This window comes from Manis pentadactyla, chromosome 7 (genome assembly GCF_030020395.1).
Source record: "Manis pentadactyla isolate mManPen7 chromosome 7, mManPen7.hap1, whole genome shotgun sequence".
Lineage (NCBI taxonomy): Eukaryota > Metazoa > Chordata > Mammalia > Pholidota > Manidae > Manis > Manis pentadactyla.
Window position 1 is genome coordinate 93,336,488 of NC_080025.1, and position 23,705 is coordinate 93,360,192.

The 23,705-nt window shown below is 40.4% G+C and overlaps 1 protein-coding gene and 2 long non-coding RNA genes across 5 annotated transcripts in view; 1 reads left to right on the top strand and 2 right to left on the bottom strand.

Moving 5' to 3' along the window:
• The window catches only part of LOC130684290 (uncharacterized), a 203,586-nt gene extending 185,993 nt beyond the window's left edge, over positions 1-17,593 (bottom strand). For all 3 annotated transcript variants that reach the window (XR_008998507.1, XR_008998506.1, XR_008998505.1), the window contains exon 1: positions 17,455-17,593. This is a non-coding gene — a long non-coding RNA (uncharacterized LOC130684290). The remainder of the gene's footprint in view (positions 1-17,454) is intronic.
• Positions 11,893-21,611, top strand: LOC130684291 (uncharacterized). The gene is made up of 4 exons (XR_008998508.1): positions 11,893-13,371; positions 17,203-17,291; positions 18,731-18,952; positions 21,338-21,611. It is a non-coding gene; the product is annotated as an uncharacterized LOC130684291 (long non-coding RNA).
• Positions 21,612-21,744: 133 nt separating this feature from the next.
• TWIST1 (twist family bHLH transcription factor 1) lies at positions 21,745-23,705 on the bottom strand. The gene is made up of 2 exons (XM_036877207.2): positions 22,929-23,705; positions 21,745-22,404 (listed from the first exon to the last, which is right to left on the bottom strand). The coding sequence occupies exon 1, from the start codon at positions 23,571-23,573 to the stop codon at positions 22,971-22,973; it is 603 nt and encodes a 200-aa protein (XP_036733102.1). The 5' UTR covers positions 23,574-23,705; the 3' UTR covers positions 21,745-22,404; positions 22,929-22,970.

Genomic DNA, 23,705 nt, shown 5'->3' on the forward strand with positions numbered 1-23,705 from the left:
TAACTTGGAGTTCCAAATTCCTAGCCCCTAATATCTAACAACCTTGGTACTTATTCATGAAATATTTACTTAACTTGCATTGTATGGCTAACATTGGGATTACGGAGATGACAGACAATGCTCTATCCCCATTAAATTTATGTTTGTGGGGCAAGGTGTGGATGAGAAGGGCAGAGCTGCCAGGATGGAGAGGCAAGACACAAAGGCTCTGGGAAAATAAGGCAGGGTTATAGATGGGTCTGGGGGTTCTTTATGTGGATTGATCTAAGAAAGAGCAGACTCCTTTTATACAAAGAAAAAAGTGCTTTTAGATTATTTAACTTTTTGTCATTTCCTGGAAGGCCACTTCTGATTTTACTTCAGCTTTTATTTAGTTACTCCAGCTAGTTTTTTGGGTTTTTTTTTTTCATCCTAAAGTCTTGTCAACATATCTCCTAGGAATCTCACCTGTAATTGTTTGCAAACTGAATATGTTTTATGTTTTCTGCAATGTCAGAATTGAGGGAAGACATTTCTTCCTCAAAGTTGTTGAAGCAGAATTTCTCAATACTTTCAGACAAAAAGGGGCTCTGTTATGGAGTGAATTGTGTCTTCCCAAAATTCATATGTTGAAGTTCTTACTCTCAGCCTCTCAGGAAGTGACTATATTTGTAGATAGGGTTTTAAAGATATAAGATTAAGCATGGTCATTAGGGTGAGCTTAATCCAATGTGAATGGTGTCCTTAGAAGAAGAGGAGATTAGGACATAGAAATACACAGAATAAAGACCATGCAAAGACACAGGAAGACAGCCATCTACCAACCAAGGAGAGAATCCTCAGAAATACCCAGCCTGCCACACCTACATCTTATATTTCTGGCCTCCAGAGTTGTGAGGAAGTAAATTTTTATTGTTTAAGCCCAGTCTGTGATCCTTTGTTGTGGCAGCCCTTGTTAACTAATAAAGACTCTTAAGTAATATAAAAGCCATTTAGCCCATTTGCCTTCTCAGTCATTTACTCTTTTAGGTTATTTGCTTCAGCTCATAATCAGGCTACAGAATTATAAACATTATTTAACATTAATGAAAGAGCCTTAGTCTTCACTCTCTAAGACCAAAGATGTGCTTTCCTATTCCAATCCCCTTGTTTTTGTTTTCCCTTTTGGCAAAAGGTTAAGTTATCAGACTAGGACTAGACCTTCACATTTCTTCTTTATGAAAGAGAAGAAACATTCTAAAAAAAAAGGCATTTCCATTTTGATTACTGAGATCTCACTGAAAAGCAATATAAAGTTATATCCTATTCTTGGGAGGGAGAGATTAATCTGAACTGCAAAACTATCAGTAGAAATGGAGGAAAAACTGTCTCTTAATTGCTTCCTCAATTTTTCATTTCTCTCTCTCATTTTCTCTGCCCTGTACTATCAAAAAAGAAAAAAAGAAAGAAGGCAGAGAGGATAGTTACTGAACAATATCTGTCAGCAGGAAATGATTTGGGATGGTATCAGCTCATTCTTTCTCATTGATATCTTAGAGTTTAGCAGAAAGTTAGAATGCTGGACCAGCAAAGCAGGAAATTCCTTACAAGCCCCCACTTCCACATCTGCTGCCTGTTGTTAAATCCATTGACTGAAGTTCAACACTGTCCCCAAGTTTCCTCAATGAATCTGTCAGTTAGTAATTCTCTACTAGTGAGCCTGTATTTTTGGTAGATGAAAGACCCCTAAGTATTTTTTTACAGAAGGAGTAATACTGGAAAAATATTTGCAGAGACGTAAACTATTCATGTACAGTCTGCCACATATATCCATACAAGTACCATAGTACATTCTTAAAGCACCTTATATTTCTTAAGTTTTTCCTAACCATTCTCTCCTGCAATCCTCAGGATAAACTGTTTCAGTAAGTAGGCAGTTATGGTGCAGGTCTTAGTGATTTTCTGAGACAGTGTGAGAGAAGGGGAGGCTAGTGGCACACATATCAACTGACTCAGTCAGTTAACAGGTGGCCCTAGGACATCGGTCTCCTGCACCCCATCTAGTACATACCATTACATAAAAGTATATATATATGCTAGGCACACACTTGGCCTTTTTTTGACAATTTGAATATATCAGCAGTTTTTTAAAAATCTGCTAGTTTGATTGAAATTACTGATCAAGTAAGTGAAAAGAGTTCCTTTGGTCCTTCATGTAACCCCTGTCTTAGGGGCCGTAGTATCTGGGACCCAGGTGTACTTTGTTACGTCAGTGGGATTCAGGACAATTAATGTTTTCTGTCTCCTGTCGCCTATTTAGCACACAGCAAGGCTGGCCTGTTCGAGAATCCTGATGTGATCCTTGATTGCATTACAAAATATGATCAAAAGGCTCTACCTCAATGGGCATGATTGTGCTGCTTGCTAAACTCAATGGCAATTTATTTAAATATGATACTCTGCAGGAGAACCCCTTCAAAGAAAAGGCACAACAAGCAGTTTATCATTTCCATGCGAGGTATTTGGAGTTACTGCCTCTTGAAAGCACTGGAGAAACAAGGATAATGCTAGTGGAAGAGTTAAACTGTGATATGATCATAAGCCCTGCTCTCCATGAACAATGCTAGTTATGTCCCAGAGTTAACAGCTTGGTGGTCCCTTCTTAACACAAATCAGCCTTCCAAACAGAGGCAAGAGATGGGTGTGGGTGGTAAGGAAATTAGGAGCATAGATTCTAGACAATAATGCATCTGAGATAATCGAGTGATGCAAGCACATCACTATTCAGTGTGTGGCAGAGTGCCGCTAATTCACTAAAAAGCTAACTCAGACAAATATAAATTAAAGCATGTGCAGGACTGTATTATAAAAAAATAAGAGCAATTAGCATTGCAGTATGTGCACATCTGCAATAATCCTGCTTGATGCATCTTCTATTAATTAACTTTATTGGAAGAAAGAAATCAGGTCAACAGAAGGAAATGTACAGCTTTTGGCCACTACAAAGCATTTCCAAACATTGACTAAGTTTGCCATGTAATGTGTCAAATGTCCCCCTTTAAGCCCAGAATAGAAAGGCAAAATGCTTCTTGTTTGTAAAGCTGTGATTTTTTCAAGTCACAAAATTCAATTTTTCGAAGTGCATTATGACAACTTTTGTTCATGTACTCAGTTTTCTCCCTGGTAACATGCTTCCTGTGTTTATAGAGGAAATTATGTTAAAAAAAAAAGTAGGTTGAATAATTTCATCTATATACACAAAAACTCCCACACAATAAAATCTATGATTTGGAATACATAATTGGAAAAATTATAATTATGCTTCTGAATCTGAAAAGACTTTACTGTATAACCTTTATTCAATAATATGTTTTAAACATTTCTACATTCGAGTACAGAAAGCAAGATTTTAGATCTAAACTAATATATTAAGATTCAGTGTGGAAAGTATTTTTTCAATGCAACAATTAATTATTTTCAAAGCATAAAAATAATTTGACTCCTAATTTAGTATATTAACTTGTTTCTCACTAAGTGTTTGTTATTTTATCAGTATTTTCTGAAATCACTAATACAGGGAGGCATATTATCAGTTTTCAATAAATTTAATTGTGTATTCAGAAATGAGTATCTCTTAAATGTATCATCCATTGTGCCTCATTCTTAAAATCAGCCTGCTTTCAAAACAGATAGAGGTCTAAAGTGAAGATATATATTTGGAAGGTAACATTTATATCAAAAACCAAAAATTATTTTTCTTAATTAAATTTGGAACCAGTCTGTGCTTTCTGATACATGTAAATTCATCGTTAGCTTTCTGATTCCAAATGTACTCGCTTTAAATAACTGACACATCTGGTTTTCACCACTTTTTCACTTACAAAGAAAACAAATATGTGACTATAAATGTCACTAATTCATTATCATTGTTTAATTATTTTGACAAAAGTCCAGCTCAACAGAAATAGTATTCTTTTAAAAGTATACTATTACCATGTGTGACAATTCACTTTGAATAATACCATCAAGGATATATCTGTAATTCAAAACTGTCAGTCTTTCTGTATCTGTAGATTTTAAAATTCAAAATTTAAAGCAGTGTACTCAGTCCAGTGAAACATTTTACTATAAATTATGTATTTAATAATTTCCTTAAAAATAAAAACACTTTTAATATATATGTTCTTATTAAAAATTGAAAATATGTTTTCTACTCTAAATAATAATGAATAAAGTGCAAACAACAGGCAAGTAAAAGTTCTTGAAGAAACTATAATTTAAATACAATACAATATAATTACTAGCCAAATTAAATGTTTACATCAATAGAAATTTGCTCTTATCTAATTTCAGTTTCTATATGATTATATGTAACATAACCTTTGAAAAACAACACTTTAAAATATATATATATCCAGAAAAGCTTTGAACTTTTTGCCTTCTGTGTGATGCACGTGAAAGAGACTTTATTTCCTGAGACCTGAACTGTGTTAACCTGAATCTCTGGTCACTTAAGTGAGATCAGTATAATAGATGGACTTGAAAGTATTGTTCTTCCCATACACCATATGCAAATACTGTGCCTGTGCATATTACTACTAAAAACTCATTTGTGAATATTATTTTTGTCAAGTTCATACCATTAAACACATCTGTATCACAGATCAATATCTACACTATCATTTTAGAAGTGTGTAGATTTTAAGATTTTTGTCTATATACTAAGATTACATGAAAACTGGTATTTATGAAGACTATTATTTTGTATTAAATAAATGTGAATATTAGTGTCTAAGATAAATTGCACTACTCACGTGCATCCCACCAATACTGTGTTTTATTTTTCTGTAACATGTATGTGGGCTGGGCACTACCTGTTACTCTTCAAAGGTCCCACAGTCCCTTGGACATAGAGCCAGATCAGAGCTTCCACATTAACTCTCAATTTCCTGGCTTTTTGAGGGTTTCGGCAGACCCATAATGTTTCTTTAACATTGGGTTTTTGTGTGGTTTAATATTTCTAAAAGCAGTAAATTATTTCCAGCATATGTAAAAAAAGACAAATTTCTCTGTGGTTAGTGACCACAAAAAAAACAAGAAAGAGAAATACTTGAGGCAATGAATCCTAAGAAAGGTTTCAAGTTTGAAATCCTTACTTTCATGTCATATGTGAAAAAAAGGAAATTTTAATGAAGAATTGTGGACTGATACTTTCCTTGTAGCCAATATACATTCCTGTATCTATCATTTTATTATCAGTAATAAGCATGTTAATTGTACATAAACATACACACACTGTCTCTCATAGTCATATGAGATGTTCGTAAAAATATCTTAGGAATGGTTTAAGATGGACTCAGTCTCCAGTTGAAGGGTTAATAACAAATACCTTCTTTTAACAAGAAAATAGCAAAGTAAAACTATGAGCAAATGACTTTTAAAAGCAATGATATGTTATTGATTTATCACTACTTTTGTACTTACTCCCAGACCTCATTTTCAATTGTTTTTTACCTTTAATGACTTGAAGTTCAGAAAGAGCTTTTGTGTCTTTAAATAATGCTTCACTTCACAATTTTTAAGTTATAATTTTAGAAAGTGCATTTTAATTGATCTTATAGATTTAAAATTTGGCATTTGACAGAAAATGTCTTGACAAGTTCATTTACAATGGTAATTTAAACTGTATTTTATTGAAGCAGCATCAGCGATATTAGATCATAAAATGACAGAACGATAATGCTTGTGATATAATCTACCACCTCCCTAATTTTAGTGAATCTGATACCCAGATAAATTCAGTTAACTCCCAAAAACAGCTAATAAATGACAGAGCTTAGACTAAGCTTGTTCTTCTTTCTTCCTTTATACCCTAAACTAACCCAACTCCACATCAGAAATGGGACTTTCATTTAAGGCAAAATGAATAATGCAGTAAGACCTCATATCAGCAAAACAAAGATACATATAGAAATGGAACTTTCATTTAAGCCAAAATGAAAAATGCAATAAGACCTCATATTCTCAAAATGAAGATACATATGCTAATGAAAAGAGCCAGCATTAAGTGTTTGATTGCATAAGAAAAAGAAGAGCAAAAACAATGCTTAGATTATCTAATACAGGAAAATTCTTTAGCATCTTTCATGATTTCATGTTACTAAACCTTCACCTTCTTTCTTAAATGTAGCTTCATTTGTAGAGAGCACAAAGCAATGGAGATTTTGTGGAAGAGAAAGACCAATAATGACAAAATGCAGCACAGATCCTAGACTCTCAAACTCAGGCAAAGTAAGATAATCAAGTTCTTTACTTTTTTTCATCATTATTCCTGCTTGTTTATGCATATTTCTTCTGGAGCAGATCAAAACTAAGCTGAGAACCTTGATGGTATGTACAGATAAATAGAATGGGCATATCACTTTGAGATTTCTCCCCCTGATATGGTAAAATTAATGTTATGTATGGAACAGCTTTTTCTAAACTTTCTAAATTAAATATCTTGGATCTGAGAATTTCCAAACTTATAAAAACAGGAAGACATGGACCCATGACTTTTTATATATATAAATATATATTTATTTATTTATTTATATTTATATTTATATATAACTACCGTATCAGATGGATAAATGATAGCTTCAGGATGTGTGAAATTAGAATTGTCCCAGAACTTTTTTCTGGATTTTTATATTAATCCTTAACTATGAAAGATAGGCCCCACTTTAGAAACTCAAATTGAGGATAAAATATAGGAAAGAAAAATGTTTTGTTTAATAAATTTCTCTTTTTCAAATGTATAATTATTCTCTAATGAAAACTATTATGAAGTCCTCTCTATTAAAATATATGCATATTCTTCCTATTAACTCTTCTTACTTGAATAAAATACAGAAGTTACTTTACGTGGATAGCAGAGTTGGGGTCTGTGCCCCAAACTTGACAATGAGTCTTAAAATTAAATGTAAATCTCCATAGGATATTAAAACATAAATTTTAAGTGGAATATCACAGTCAGAAACTGTCAAACACTGAGTTAACAGTACATCACATAGTGATGCCAAAAAGGAAAAATCCAGATTTCAGGGCTCTTCAGACTATATATATTATGTTGAAGCAAGTGAATATGTTTGAAGATAATGAGACAAAACAAAATTCTGCAAAAGAAAAAGATAGTTATAAATAAGATATAGTTATAAATCAGATATTTAAAAAATTTTAATGTGGAAATAGTTAAAAAATATATGTATTATAACAAATATATATTATGTGTGTGTGTGTGTGTGTGTGTGTGTGTGTGTGTGTGTGTTACATATAACATTATACCTCTGCCCTGGCTGAGATGAATACATGCTCTCTTACTTATACGGAGTGGAACTTAAACATCACACTTCTGTTTTCTATGTGCAAGGGATATTCCTTTTTTATTTTAGATTCAGTAACTGGACTAAAAGCTGTGTGATTTTTCTGGAGTAATAAGGCCCACATATTTCTTTATTTTCAACATTTCCAAAGTTGCTAGTCTATTCTCTTTCCTTGTACTGGAAAGTTTTTCTTATATGCACAAGGGTGCTATTTCTTAGAGACTTTCCTTCTGGAAGGAGAAGGAACAGATAGGTGGGATGTTGAAGGAATACAGCCATGTTAATGGCTGGTTGATGTTACCACCATTTCCAGCAGTAACAGAGACTCCACTGTGTGCTCTCAAGTGAGTCACTTAACCTGCAGTGTCACAACTACCTCATCTGCAAATTAGATAATCTCCTTTGCCACCCATCTTCCTCTCAGTGTTGTTTTGAGAGTGTCATAACTGGTCATTTGTTTGATCTATTCAAGAAACACTCAATGCCCTTGGACCTCTGACTGCTCATACTCAAGTGCAAGTTCAGTTATGAAACTACTACATTCAACAGGAATGTTTCCTTACTGGAAGAGACAAAGGGCAACCAATTGAAGAATACCAGACCCAAATGACATCTTGAAGGCCTTTGAGATTCTCAGATGAAAGGCTTTATATAAAAATAAAGTGTTGTTATTACCTAGGCTAAGAAAAATGCATGCATTTTTGTGTCAGCATTCAAGAACCAAATACAGTGGTACCCTCTGCTCCCCTTTGATTTTTCATTTGCTTTTAGTTTGATGACAATATAGATAAATCCTCTATTTGGTGCCATTGGGCCTGGGTTGCATTTCAGTATGTGGAAAATGACAAAATGAAAGAGAGACGCCTTTGAAAGAAAGTGAAAATAAATGTAATAGCCAAAAGCCAAATAATAGTCATAGTATATTTAAAGTCTATTAAAGAGCAGCAGTCAGGGTATCAAATGCACACTCTCTCATCCTCTGTGGTCAGCCTACTATGTGGACCACCTGCCTTAAATTACACAAGTTCACCACATCCCTGGGGTGAGGGGGAAGGCAGGAGAAAATGGGACTAGAGAAGCAGCTTTCTCTATTCATACTAATCATACCAAATTGAAATTATTTTTAGAATGCCTCTCCTCAATTCACAATCAATTATATTTCAATCTGTAAAGTACCACTCTTGGTTTTTGAATAAAGTGTGCATACATGCAGTAAGTAAGTAACATGGAGTTTCCACTGCATTTTTTTTTTCAATAGATACTGATTGAAAGTACTGTTTGGTTATTAGAGGTTATACTGTTTTAGTAGGTGACGGGGCAATGCAGAGTCATTTATAGCACAGTAATATAAGTAATATAAGAAAAGGGAGCCTTAATTGGCTGGATCAGAAGAGACCTTTCAGGATAAATTGCCCCAGTTTGGTTAAGAAGCACACGTGGAGACTCTGTGTTTGGGCCATTCATGGAAACCAAGTGGAATCAGCTTCACAGACATGGAAATGCACTGATAATAAGTGGGCCAGATTCCTTATTAAATTTGACAATTATTGCTTTGTGGGTGCCAAAGCGGCTATATATGGTTATGAAGGATGGTCAGTGAGCAAGGGCACTTAGTCTGTGGGTAATGGGACCTGAAATCAGCCCTGTTCTGACAGAAAAGCCGTAAGTCCCTCGAAGAAAAGGGGTCCCTTTACTTATTCACACAAAGAATCATATAGCCAAATGATAGTTGTGGGTGCCATACAGAAAGACACTCTAAAATACTTATAATAAATGTCTGAATCTCAAAGTTTTAATAAATGTCTTCTTTTTTGCTTACTTGGGTTTTCATTCTAAACATCAACTGAGAGACAAGTATATGAATTACCCACCGTAACGGTATGGAACTATCATAGTGTCATTTCTTGGTTCTTTTTGATGTGGACTTTGCCTCTTCATCTCAGTTTCTGTATTGGTGTAATGGTGATGTTAGTTCAAAGCAACAAAAATGCCACATGACAGGTGCTAAGCAAGGTGCTAGGATATTATAGTAGTAAACTGGGCAACTTTAAGTCTAACAAGCAATCTGTAGGGTTTGCTACAAATTGATGAATGTGCATTGAAAAGAAATAAAAATAGTAACCCCCCACCCCACCAAAAAAAAATGCTCTTGGATTCACTTTTATTCTCTTTTCTAAAGTTTCCATTCTTAGAATGCTAAATGCAGTGGAACTACTTTTGCCTCTCCACACCATTTCTTCCACAGGCAGGGGGGTCCTAATTTTCTGCAGCATCACAGAATATCAAAGAAAACAGAGGTGAAGTAACCACTTGCAGGGACTTCCAGTCCATTGCAGGGAAAATCCAGTGTGGATTGCAGGAAATCCACAGGTGAGACAAGACTTCTGTGCTAAGAGGCTCCTTTGTTTGTTACAATGAGCATGACATAATCACTTCTGCATAGCCTTTAGACCTTAGAGAGACCCTCAAGAAATATTTGTTGACTGAATAATCATACATTTGTTTAGTTGAAGGCAGTGTCTTTGTGGCCACCCACGCAGCCCATCACTTGGGGAAAGTGCTTGGAGAGGAGTGAACATTTCAAAATTGCTTCTGCAGATCTACATGATATTTAACTCTGGCCACACAATCAGACAACTGAGTATATCTTTTACATGAGCAAATTAAAGTCACTCATACCTGTATATTTGACTAAGTTCACACACTCTTTACTTAGGTTGTTATGTTTCTGAAATGCCCTGCCTACAATTTGATTTCAAGTTGTTCTTTGCATCTGTAACTCATGAAAACAAAATTCACTAGGAAAGCATGTCAGACATCAGAATAGCATCACAGATCACAAGTTGAAAAGGCCTCTGGGATCATTTACCCAGAGTAGGAGAACCCACTTGTGATCACTTGCCTTTGGTTCTGCCTCATTCCATCATCACTCTGTGGGGCAAACTGCACTCCTGGTTCTTCTGTCCAACAAACAGTTTCTACACACACTAGTTAAATTAGCTGTCTTTTCTCCTCAGTCTTGAATTCATAAGAGTATTCTCAGTGGTAATTATTCTTACAAAAGACAAAAAAAGAATGGTCTTGGGGCATTTTTCCACAAACAAGGCTTTGTATCAGCAATTGTAAAAAGCAAAGTAAAATAAAAAGTACTCTGAAAGGTCCATGTATTTATAATATTACTATTAGAATTTTTAATGTAAATAAAGACATACTCATTTTCATTCTTAGGAAATAGAAAAAAACAAATAGGATTCTGACCTTTACAATTTACCACCTGTTACATCTATACACATAGGGTCCAGCCTCCCTTATTACAAGACAGTCGTGGTCTTGTTATCTGCTTTGTTTATGCAAAACTTTGTAATAAAAGAAAAGGATAGTAAGCCTTGGGGAACAGTTGTTCAGCTGGAAGAAAATGGGTAGTTCCTGTACTCAGGCCATCCCTGGGGTTTACTATATTGCTTAAAATCCTAAAGCCATTCTCCCAAATAGAGAAAAGAGCACTGGACTAGACTCAATTAGTCTTGGACAAATATCTGCAGGCTTCAGAGTCCTTCCTTCGCTATAAATTAAATGGTTTAATTAAATGAATCTATACCTTGATATCAATGGAGACTTTATTCCATTGGTAGAGGACCTGCTGATAACCAGACAAGGAAAGTATGTAAATTCCCATCAGACACATGTTTTGTCCAAGGAAGCATATAACCAAGCACTCAAAGCAACTCTTCAAAGTACTGAGAAGCAAACCACAGGGAAAACTGGAAATGATGACAGTAAAGTCAAACCTCTCAGCGTTTACCAGGGGATTGGTCTGAAAGCAGCAATTTAGTGGCAGATTAACCTGCAATCCAGCATTTAAAGTTTGATGTAACTTCTTCGAAATCAAAAGTCCTATGGAAGCTCTAAGTGCAAAAGAAGCTGCAACTCCTAAGTGGAAAGACGCTACTGATATGTTGGAAATTATCCCGACTTGCACATCCGTCTTGCTCCTCACAGCCAACTAACAGAATTAATACCACCAGTGTTGCCTCCCAATGTAGAGGTGACCTCTCAACATGGCAGAATGATAGGATGAAAGAATGTTTGGGTGAAATATTTCAGAAGGCAGTTTGTGTTAGCTATTAAAAGTAAAAAATGGCCACATCAATGCACACCTTGCCCAGCATCCAGCATGGCAATCATCTTTGCTCTCATAGCATGACAGGCAGTTTTCTCCAGAAAACAAATGCCAAAACACATAAAAGTTCAACACTAATTTCTCTGTATTCAGAATATAGATTACCCCATTGACCACCCGACCTTTCATGCCAGTTTTAGAAACCCTGTCAGAAAGAATAGAAATTTCTATGGCTTGTAGAACTTTTTCGGGGTATAAGGTCTTGACCAGCAATATGAAAATATATTGTTGGGTTTCCTTTCAATATCAATACTTAGTATCACATTTTGGGTCTTGTAAGTGCTCCCATATGTTTCAGAAATAATTGAATTTTTATTGACATTTTGGCCTGCCTCCCAAAGATGAATATCCTTCAGCTGTTAAACATTTGATAGGTTTGAAGTTGGGAAAGTTTTTTATTTAATATTTTTATGCTCTTGAATATATATACATACAGAAAAGACAAGAGGTGACCTGAATCTTTTGATGTAGTGATCAGAACTCTAAGAAAAAGGCAATGACTTTCGAAACCTCTCAGGCTGCCCTTTGAGAGGAAAGAATAATTACTATGCCTTTTGTCATATGATTAAACTTATCAAATCAGGATCAGTTCTACATTAACCAATAAATGCTGATCTGATGCCTTGTTTTGTAGTGTTATGAAGAATGAAACTTGTATTTTGGACAAATAAGGGCTTTTTTTGTTTGTTTGTTTAAGGCTGTCGAGTTAATTTGTTCTCTTTCACCCAGGAAATCAGGCTTATTTTTCAATTGAGAAAGCAAACCGCTGACCTTCAAGTTACTAACATGGAAGGAACTTGAGAGGAGGGGTGGAGACTCATCAAAAAAGACTGAAATGGTCAGTTGCTGTTCCCCAATATTACAGGCTCCCAGCTTTGCGGGATTCTAAGCAAATAGGCAGAATATCATTCAGGGCCAAACCTTCCTCCGTAAGCATGCATTTACTATCAGTGCCCTGGCCTCGACTCTCCTGACTGCTGGTCTTCAAGCCCGCCGGCGGCTAATTTCTTCCTAATTTGCCTTCACCTTGGGAAAGAAGAATGAAAACAAAGTTCCTCGCTCTCAATCAATCCCTAATCTGTTACATTTCGAAGGAAAAGAAATGGCTGGTAAACTTCGTGTCCTCTGGGAAAAGCACCTCTGAGAAAAGTAGGTACTGCCCATCGGGCCCACCTTACTTAAGGTTGACAGATGTCCTCAGCGGTTCTCAGTCCCGCCGGCCCTGGGGTTCCCCTAAAATCGCGCTAGTGTCCGCCCTGTCTGACCTGACCCCCTGCCGCGGCACACATTTCAGCTTTTCAGCTTCACGGTGGATCTTGCAGTAATTGAGTCAGGAGGGTTATTTTTTCTGGCCTCGCCTCGCGGGCTCAGACTGCAGGGAGCTTTCGAAAAGACATCGCCTCCTCCCACTCCGAGCCCCGGCAGCTTCTGAGCGCTGCGCGGGCCTCCGCCCCGCGGGAACCAGGACGCGATCCACGCGGCGGCGGCCGGAGACTGAGGCCGGAGGGTGAAACCACCAGGGGTCCCAACGGAGGGCTTATTCCCGCCTCCCTTCACATTTGGAGGTCAAATCACATTAACACTAAACCACCAACAGGGCGGAAGCAGGTGGTTAATTGCCTAAACTAGAGTTGCCAGCAAGAGACCAACTTTACAGGCGGGTGACTTGGTTTCCCTATGTAGCTCTGTCATCATTGAACGGCCTCTGCTTCCTCCTTATTCAGAAGGCGGCGTAAGTTTATCACCTGCTGCAGGAGAAGGCTGGTGCACACTGTCACGGTAGGGTGACAAGCAAGCTGGCGCAGTAGGCGCGCGGGATCCCATCCGCGCAGCTATTGGAAGCAGGTTTCCTTCACCCCTTCCTGGAAGGTAAGAGCTTTGGCATCTGGAAATGTCAGAAAGGAGCCTTTCGCAATAAATCATCCTGAAAAGCATTCAAATCAGACAAGCGTCTAGAGACCCTTTAGACACTCCACCCCCAAAATCCTAGATCAAAGTGCAATTCCTGGAACCATAAACACCTATTATAAGCAAAATCCTGCTTATCTGAAGGATGCTAAAACAGAGTAAGGAGGGGCGAGGGGCATTTGTCGATGTAAATCCCCCGCACTAATTCAAAAACTCTTTCTTAAGCAGTGCAAACTGCTTTCTTGGAGATGACCAACCAGAGGACTTCTAAATTAGCCCAATACGCGTTTCTCGTGTGCTCCGAACAGCTGGCCGGAGCATTTAGCAAGCGGGACTGGACATCCCTTTCACTTGCTTTTTCAAGCAGGAGAAGCAGGTGCGAGAGAGTCCGTGCCTTGAGAGGTGGATGGGGCAGAGAAAGAGAAGCCACTTGGTCCCAGATTAGAGGACAGCAACAGCTCTTTAGAGATTGCACTAGCGCGGCAAACCTCAGTGCAATGCACTGTTCTTCCGAAATTTACAAAAAACTCGGAACAGAAAACACGCGCCCAGGCAATTTCTGCTTTCGCTGAACTCTCCCGGCTGCGTTACTTTTGTGCAGTAATACTTTGCAAATTTCCGAGTTCTCTCTAGAGGGATCGAGGACACTAAGAGCGGATCTGGAGAGGAAATGTCTTCGATTCTCAGAAAGCAACTTTCTTGCCTCGGAAATGAAAAGACCCCAGTTTTTACTGCGACTTCCTTGGTCAATCCGGAGTTAACCGAATGTAGTGAAATCTCAAGCCTGGAGCAGGGATGGCGTGGCCAGGCGTCTGCCGCGGAAGCTACAGGGCGGTGGGGTGGAGAGTGGGGGGCGGGGGAGAGGACCAGCAAGGAGAGACCTCCCCCCACCAACCCTCGCCGCTCAGAGAGGGGCTAGCTACGCAGGTACCACAAGAGGGGGCGTTAGGAGCCGTGCTGGCGGCTAGCGGACTCTAGGGTCGAGATTATTCGACACGAGTCTTTTACTCCTTACAATCCATTTCTTACGGGTGATTTATGAACTAGCCTCTTTGATCAGGGACGGTTTTATCTGTCCACTGCCACAGATGACAGACGCGGTTGCTAAAATGCCTGGTCCCAGATGCCTAAAGGGTTGCTCCCCCTCTTCCCAAATGCTGTTGCTTTTTCTCTGGCGATCCCCACCTCCTGCCTCTTCGCTCCCTCCCCCCAACTCCCACCCAGCCCCGTTTGCTGTGTTAGTAGCAAGTACCTCCGGGTGTTTTAAGTCAACAAGAAAGCGCCAGGGTCAGTTGGGGGCCAAAGCAGGCAGATTTGGGGGACGCCATCCCCTAGTGCGACATGTGATGCGTTGGGGTCCTAAGAAGACCCTCCCGCCCCTCCCCGCCTCCCTGCTAGTAACCTAGAGAGTTGGCTCTGAAAGCGCGGGAGCCCGCCTTGCGGAGAGAGAAGGCGAAGCCCTCGCAGTCAAGTTCCTGGGGGCCTGGATTTGCTCAGAGAAGGGACATGAAGACGGGATGCAGAAGGCATTCAATCCACCGTTATCTGAGGGCCAGGACTCATCAGAACAACCACATCGACTTAATTGGGGAGGAAAAGAGGCGGCAGGAAAGGGGGTGAGGGAATCACATTACGGAGCCTCCCAGTCGCTAATAGGTAAAGGAAAAGCGTGGTCTCAGAAGCGATTATTAATAGTGCATTTTTGTATATGTGTGGTAGTAATATTTCATTATAACCATATCCTGGAACAAAGAGTTGTTATTTCATGTTTCTTTCCTTTGTTATTACTCTGACAGGAGTTCTAAAAACAGGATTTTCCAAATCAAAAGATCCCGGATTCGTCTACCCCTTTCCCAGCCCCCCTTCCCTTCACCAAACTGCTCATGGTATCATTATCCCGGTACGGATTCTTGTACTCTTGATTTAGCCGGAGGACATTTAATAGCTGACTGGATTAAATGTTGCAGACTCCAGCCTGGGCTATTTGAAAATCCGGGTCGTGGACTGTGCCTAACTTCAGAGAAAGAAAAACGATCTATGAGATGTGTTTTAAGTTTCACTCAGTCGGGGCCTGGAGAGAAGGAAGAGGAAGAAGGATTCTCTGCTCAGAGTCTCTTTCATATGTCATAAAGTTAGAAGATACAAACGTTGTGTGTTGATGGGGGTAGCAAGAGAAGTCAAGGGTGGAATGAGGCGAGAGACACCTTAGCAAGGCTAAGAGAAATTTCCTTCTGTTACAATGTGAAAAAGGGATTTATAAGAACATTTTAAAGAATGCTGCTGTGGAAGGTAGAGTTCTGCTCAGGAATGGAACACTGGTTTAGGGGTGCCCCAACAGACCTCTCTGAAAGATTCATTATCATTGCTAAACTTAAAGCACTGGGAAGGTCTCTGTTTGGCTGCATATTGGTTTTCAACAATCCTAACAATTCTTTGATTGGTGTTAAGTTACAGGAACAAAAGAGGGAAAAAATGTGGATTGTTTTGTCCAGTACTATGTTTAGAAATGAAGGTCTGGAACCCAAAGGAGAGTTCTTTGCAGCAGAGGCAGGGTGTTGGGTCCAAACCAACATTCATCTAGGTTAAGGAATCCCAGTGGGGCAGGACCTGAGGTCTTCTTCCAGAATGCTTTGGAAGCTATAACCAGATATGATATGCACCCAAAGGTAATAAATCAAGGTTAAGTTCCTTCAGGGATGCCTGGATGGATATTTAGATTAAATACTATAGAGAAAAAAAATGTGTCTTTTTATTCTGTCTTGTGCATTTTTAAAACAGTCAATCCTTAAAGCTAATGTGATCAGTTTGAATGTATTTCAATTCTGAACACACTTTTGGAAGCCCAAAGAACAGGATGAACTCTGACAGTAAATTTAGAGTTGAATGGTGGCAACATAATCACCATAAGCCAGGTGCAGTGTCAGTTTAACAGACACTTAGGAACAGTATTGCATTTAAATGAAGAGCTATAACACAGTTCATTTAATGTACAGTCTTAAAAGTATTGTCAACAAATATCTGAAACCTTAATGAATGCAGACACCCAAGCCTGCACCACATGTTAATATTCACAATAGCGTCTGTGAACATCTCTCTTAAATACAGAGAAAGGAATTGGGTTGTCTTACAACTGGGCAAGTGCTAATTCATTTTAATTTTGTTTAGAGCTTCCTTCTTTCATAGAGAAAAAAAAAGCCGCCTATTTGAGCAAGTCATTAAAGAAATCCTTTTCAATCAAACCGATGATTTAACTTGGTAAAAGCCTTACCCCCCTAGGCAGCAGAGATCCCCAGAGCACTGGGTCCCAGCCCCAGGAGGGAGGAATCACCCGCTCATCTTTCAGCTCATTCGAGCATCTTGGAGGTTTAGGGTCTGTCAGGCCTGGCATTCCTTCGCTCTTCTTATCACTCTACCCCTTCAAAAAGGCAATTGATTAGTTTCAGCTTTTCCAAACCGAGATCCGATCCGTTCCTCAGGATCAAACGTCTTTGGGAAGCCAAGAGAGAAAAATGGGGGATGGGGAATGTGAAGGCAGAAAACGCAAGGGGATGGGGAGGGTGGGGAGAAATCTGCCCACCACCCCAACCTTCCGCACCAAGGCACCTGGAGGATAGGGGTTGCTGGGCAGGGGATGGGATTGGGACTTGCGCTGTAAGACACACTTCACAGTTTAAGATGTGTCTCCCCTTTCCGGAAGCAAATATTTAAAGGAGAAAATAGATATCTAGAAAAGGAGGTTGATGATTTATGCCTGGATTTCCCTCCAAGCAGTTGCCTCCCTTGTATTTACAGGCGTGGCCCCTTTGCAAGTTGTACATCTGTTCTCTTCACGTGACATTTCATAAAAGCCTTAACATCTGGGCAAGATAAACTTCCTTCAGGTACCTGTTTAACTTTTCACTTGCCACGCTCGCGTCAACCCGGCCGGTCCCTTTCCCTCTCCCGCCTGCCTCAGTGATGGGGTCTGTGGCGTGCTTTGTTCCAGACCCCTCGCTCTCGCCCCAGCCCCACAACACCCCACGTCTACCCCCTCCGAGCTCCAACCTTTTCCAGGGCCAGTGTCCTTGGCAGACCTCGGATCCTTAACGTCTCCCGTCTCTGGCTCCACTGTGCAGGTAAATGAGGGCACCATCTTGAACCCAAGGAGCAAAGTCACATTTCGTTCGATTCCGGCTTCAGATCCAAATCAAACCAAAACAAAACAAAACAACAGCAAACAAAAAAAACAAAACAATGCCTAATAAGCAACACTCAAACTCTAGCCTAGATTCAACAGTCTAGGCTAGACATATATATATTCCTCGGTGAAATGAGAAAAAAGGAGCAGCTGATTTTGATGGTTGTCTTTTCATTGAGCATTCGCTCTAGCTGGTAGATGTTTAAACTGCGTGTTTTACAGACATTTAATTTCATTCGCTCGCCATCTCCCCTCCCCCAAGGAGGCTGCCTTTCTGGGATGGATGTTTTTAAAATTGCTTTTTCTTTTCCTAATCTGGAATTTTGTTCATGCAGAAGTACGAGGACATATCCACAAACTTGAGAAGGGGGAAAAAATAGAAGGAAAAGAAAATAGTCCACGTGAATGAGAAAGACGGCCATTCGAGGCCCTCGCTGCAGCAAACCCCAAACGATTTCAATGCAGGGCGCCCACGATATTCCGGCTATAATTGAGTGTTGTTGTTTTTTTTCTGAGTTTTTTTCTTAACATGTGCTTTTTACCACGGTTACTATGACTCTGATACGAGAAGCTGGATATTCATTATGATCCCACCCCACCCTTTCCCCAAGACTTATCTCCTTGGTCCTTATAAAGGAGAATATAAGGGGAGACTTTGGTGCCAGTGATTTTAACCTGCCCCACCTTCCAGTGACCTGCCACATGCTCCTTCTTACTTTATAGACATCTGGGAATTCCATACATGCCTTAAACTCCAATTACACACCTTCTTCAAAGGACACGTGCTTTGATTTGCTAAAAACATTAAGTGGGCTCACGTCCTGGGGCCTTGGGACAAAAGCGAATGGAAAATGTATCCCACGTCCCGCTTATTGTGTCTATCGTTTGCTGTTCAGTAAATAAGGGTAATTAATAATCCTGTTTGCATTTTCGAGGGCTCGGCTTCGAGGTTTCTGGGGAAATAGTGAGGTTGCTGGCTTTAAGAAATTAGGAGGAAACCGATTTCTCCTTGCACTCTGCCGCTGCACTTTCCACTTTTGCTGGTGCTGGGGGTGGGGCACGCTTTACAACGCACGAGCAGAAAATTCTGGAAAAGTGGCCCCCGGGGATATCACTCCCGACCCCTGTTTGTTGCTAATACAGGCCTATCTTGGGAAATTTGAGGTTAGGCCTCCGCCTGACAGTTGCCGCAGCTCCCTTTGCTGACACTGGAGCCGCCGCCTCCGCGCAGCGACCAGACGCGGGGCCCGAGCCGTCCGGGACGTCCGAGGAGGACACGGACATTGTCACTCTCCCCACGGTGTTGCCTGGCCCGCCACCCACGCAGGGGAGTCTGGTCCGTGCGTCCTCCCGCGCCCGCCGCAGGTGAGACTCCCGCTCCCCACGGAGTTCTGCTTGGGTTTCCGTGGCGTTTGTTCCCCGCAGGTTTGTTTGTTTTTCTTCAAATTACAGATGCAGGGAAAACCGCCTGACATCATGAGAGCGGGACAAACGCTCACTTTGAAGGATTCCTGGGCAGGACTTCAAGTGAAATCATATGCCTGAAAAGAACTTGATACCGGTCTAGAGAAAATAACCAGTTCTGAGTTTGCCAAACCGTGGAATGTGCAAAATGCTCCACTTTTTTGCAAGAGGCCAAGTGTCCCTTAAAAAGCCCCATTATGAATAGGAGCCTAGAGACCAAAGGAGCAAGACGCTTGTGCTGTTGTTGTGGGGGAAAAAAAAGTACACACGGTGTGTGAGTTTCTGATCTTTAACGTTATTTTATTAATAATTTGTTCCACTTTAGAGATGGTACCTGCAACTGTGAATGAATTATCCATCTGTGCATGGGCTTAGCAAGTGTTGGCACAAAGAGGGGAAATGTGTGTATATGGGAACAAAAATGTACTGCTTTCTTATGACTGAAGGCTATCAAGCCAATGAAATTAAAAGATAGAAAAATTATGTGCATTGTAAAGGAATCATGCTCACTCAGTTGTTTAGAATTCACCCAAGACTATTTACTACAATACTTTCCCTCCAGTGAATACATTCTGGCTAAAGGGTAAAAGAGTAAAGATTACCCAGTCCAGCCAGCACATTAAATTCTCACTTCTGAAACAGAGGTAATTCATCCTTCATCCTAAGTGTCCTTTAAATAATAGGTAGGGAAAAAAATGAAATTAAATGAAAACAGGAAATAATGGTACAGAGAAAGAAACATAGGTAGCTTCATTTCCATTCTTAAAAAATTAGCATTGTCACGTGTATGGGAGGAGGCTGGGAATACAGAAATCGTCTACAAGCTGAAAATTGTATTCTAATAGTTAATATTTCCCACTATGAATTATTCTCAAAGGAAAACTATTTACCACCTTTCTTTCATTTGTTAATTTCTCTGAAAATCTAGGGGAAAATATTATCTTCAGTTTAATATTTAGTATTAATGTACATTTGGCATTTCCTTTTCTCCAAAGTGTTTTCTCTTACGAGAAAAGTACAGAGAATGACACCAAAAAAAAAAAAAAGTGAAAGACTACCTTTTTTTTGAAACTTCTAGTTTTTATGTCATCATAGTTAAAATAGAGATTACCTGCTCAGCAATGATGGTCAGCTCCATCCTGATGTATGTCAAGAAATCTGAAATATCAAATAGTCAGACCAAGCTTGTGAACAAGGAGATTCCTCCATCAACAATTTAGAAAATGGAGATTGTTGGATGATACACACAAAAAAGAGAATTACCCATCTTGATGCACTCCCTCATCCTTCTAGGACACCCGCTTACATTTCTACCCTATACACACATGCACACACGAACACACATAGCACAAACACACTCACACATCATCACTTTCCCCATCTTATTATTTAGTAAAAGACAATCAAAATCCAAAAATTAACCCCCTCTAAGCCTTTGCTAATATTTTAATATAAGTAAATGCTACAGGCTCCTTAACATAAAATATGGTCTAAAATAGTCACAATAATAGATTTACAATATTGTTATGTCAGCATTCTATGAGGATGTGTAGACAGGGAAACAAAAACTTTCAGGCAATATAATAATTTTAACTTGAATACAGCAAACACAATCTGGATTCATACACTTATTTGCCATAGTCATTATTTGAAATTAGGCAGCAAAATCATTTTCCTGTTTGAGCTTTACTAATTACACTTTAATGCATTGAACTGGATGTAAAAGTTAAGAACTAAGCAGTACAAACTTACTATTTCTAATGATATTAATTATAAAAGCCAATATTTTCCTAGTCCTGAAGTAACCAGAATGAAATAAAAATCAAGCATCATTTGTCCCTGTTACTGTTTAACTTAACTTCATCAGGTATTTGCACACTTGTAAGTAGGCAGGCAGGGAAAAATTCCGTATAATTTTGGATAAAATATATTTGATAATGGACTAGAAAATGAATAGCTGTAATATTTAAAATTACAACTGTTCCAATAGTTAACCAAGAATCTGAAAGTTTAGGTTCTTTGTTTATTGTATTTTATTTCAAAGCTATATTTTCGTTACATTAAAGGGGCAGGATTCCCAAATGGATAACATCAACATGGGAAAATATTGACTTTGGCTTTTCTTTTTAACAAACATGACATTAAGTGGCATTTTCATTCATGAAAGTTATGCAAATTACAAATTGAATTATATATCTTGCTGAATGAAACTATATTCTATGCATTTGTATTAATTTGTGTGTATAAATAGACAATTTTAATAACACTTTATGCATCCTTTCACAGAAATGAACTTGTTTTTAAGAATGCTCACAAAGAGTGGAGGGCATGACAAAAAAGTACAGTAACAAGAGAAAATAGTGCTGGCTTCATACTGGTGATTTGCATTTAACTGTTTTACAGCTGCCTTCTCAAAATATAAGCAGGAGAGGTGAGTAACAAATTTAAGTTTTTGCTGTTTGGGACCTGATAAGAGATGGGAGAGATGCTGTTAAGCCCAATGAGCACCAAACTGGAATAATAAAGCTGTCTTTCTAAATAGCATGCTTGTGCCTGTCAGTAGTTTATTTGAGTTTTTCACTGCTTTGTTTATATTAGTGCCCCCTCCCTCCTGAATGCCTCCAGAGTTAAACAAGCAGATATTTACCTCCAACTTAATCCTGAGCTTTAAAAATATAGACCAAACTCTAAGGTTCTTAAAATTTTCAATCATATTTATTTATTGCAGAAAAATAATATACAAAGATATTTACAAAACAATCATAAAAATATGAATGCATTTAGACACCGGATCTATTTGCATTTTACCATGGGTCATCAATAAATAAATAGAATGTTGTTTTTTTGTATTTTAAGTTTTTTTTCCCTCAGAGGAATAATGAAAAAAGGAATTAACTGACCGTGATTTTGCAAGTCAGTTTGATCTCAGTATTTTTATTTCTAAACGTGTTCTTAAAATTCCTCTGATTGTTACCATTTTAAATCGAGAAAGTCCATAATGATGCCTTTCCTTTCAATGGCTGATTGGCACGACCTCTTGAGAATGCATGCATGAAAAAATAAAAATAAAAACATTCTTCGTCAAATAAAAAAAAAAAGGAACACGAACAACTGTTCAGACTTCTATCAGAATGCAGATGTGTGAGGATGGTGCCGCTGCCCGCCTGGGAATCACTGTCCACGGGCCTGTCTTGCTTTCTCTTTTAAAAGTGCTCCCCACGCCCTGTTTCTTTGAATTTGGGTTCTGCTCTTCTAATTTCCAAGAAAATCTTTGGCATATATATATTTATTTAGTTATCCAGCTCCAGAGTCTCTAGACTGTCCATTTTCTCCTTCTCTGGAAACAATGACATCTGCAAAAACCCAGAGGGGGGGAAAGTTGGTTATTGTTTAGGTCTCTGTGGTTGTTTTCTAAGACTAGTGAGCACTGTTCTTATCACCACCAACGAGAAATTACGCTGAACAACCTGGAAGGATTTCAGCCCAAGGGCCAAAGGAAGTGGGTGGGCGGAAAGGAGGAGGAGGTGGAATTTGGAAACATTTGTTTTAAGGAGAACAAAAACTTAAAGCCAAAAGAAAGGGAGGCGCTGCCAATACTGTCCTTACCCATGACCCCTGAGTCTTAGCCTTCCCTCCTGCCTGTCACGCACACTCACGCACACGCACGCTCCTCAAGGGCGCATCCCTCTCTGAGCCTAGCGGGGACTGAACTGCCTTCCGGGGACGCTCCGGGGGTGAGGTGGCGGTGCCCGGTTGAGTGGGAGAGCTGAGAGGGTGAGGGAGAGGGAGAGAAGGCGAAGTGGACCGAGAGCCGCGGCCTGGCCTTCAGTTCATCTGCCACCTGAGCGGCAAAGGGGGCAGAGGCGCCGGTCCTTACCTAGGTCTCCAGCCCTGCCGAGGGGGTGGGGAACTCCGCCTGCTAGTGGGACGCGGACATGGACCAGGCCCCCTCCATCCTCCAGACCGAGAAGGCGTAGCTGAGCCGCTCGTGGGCCACGTAACTGCAGCTTGCCATCTTGGAGTCCAGCTCGTCGCTCTGGAGGACCTGGTAGAGGAAGTCGATGTACCTGGCCGCCAACTTGAGGGTCTGGATCTTGCTCAGCTTGTCCGAGGGCAGCGTGGGGATGATCTTCCTCAGCGCGGCAAACGCCTCGTTCAGCGACTGCGTGCGCTGGCGCTCCCGCACATTGGCCATGACCCGCTGCGTCTGCAGCTCTTCGTAGGACTGCGGGCTCCCGCCGCCGCTGCTGCTCCCGCCACCGCCCGCGCTGCCGCCGCTGCAGCCCGCAGACTTCTTGCCGCGCTTGCCCTGGGCCGGGCTGCCGGGCTCGTCGCCGCCTCCGACGCCTCCGCCCGCGGCCCCGCCGGGCCCCGCGCCGCCTCCCGCGCTGCGCCGGCTGCTGCGCCGCTTGCGCCCCCCGCGCTTGCCGCTCGGCGGCTGCTGCCGGTCCGGCTCCTCCTCGCTGTTGCTCAGGCTGTCGTCGGCCGGCGAGACTGGCGAGCTGGACACGTCCTGCATCATCTCTCGGGCGGCAATGCGCGGCCTCGCAGGCCCGGGGCAGAGGGGCGGCCCGGGGGAGAGTCGGAGAGCGGGGCGCCTCAGCCCGCCAGCTTCCCCCGCGCGCGGCGCCGGCCGGGGCGGTGCGGCCCGCCG

Bases quoted from the DNA above. Each gene is read 5' to 3' on its own strand.
- TWIST1 (XM_036877207.2), bottom strand. From the start codon at position 23,573: ATGATGCAGGACGTGTCCAGCTCGCCAGTCTCGCCGGCCGACGACAGC.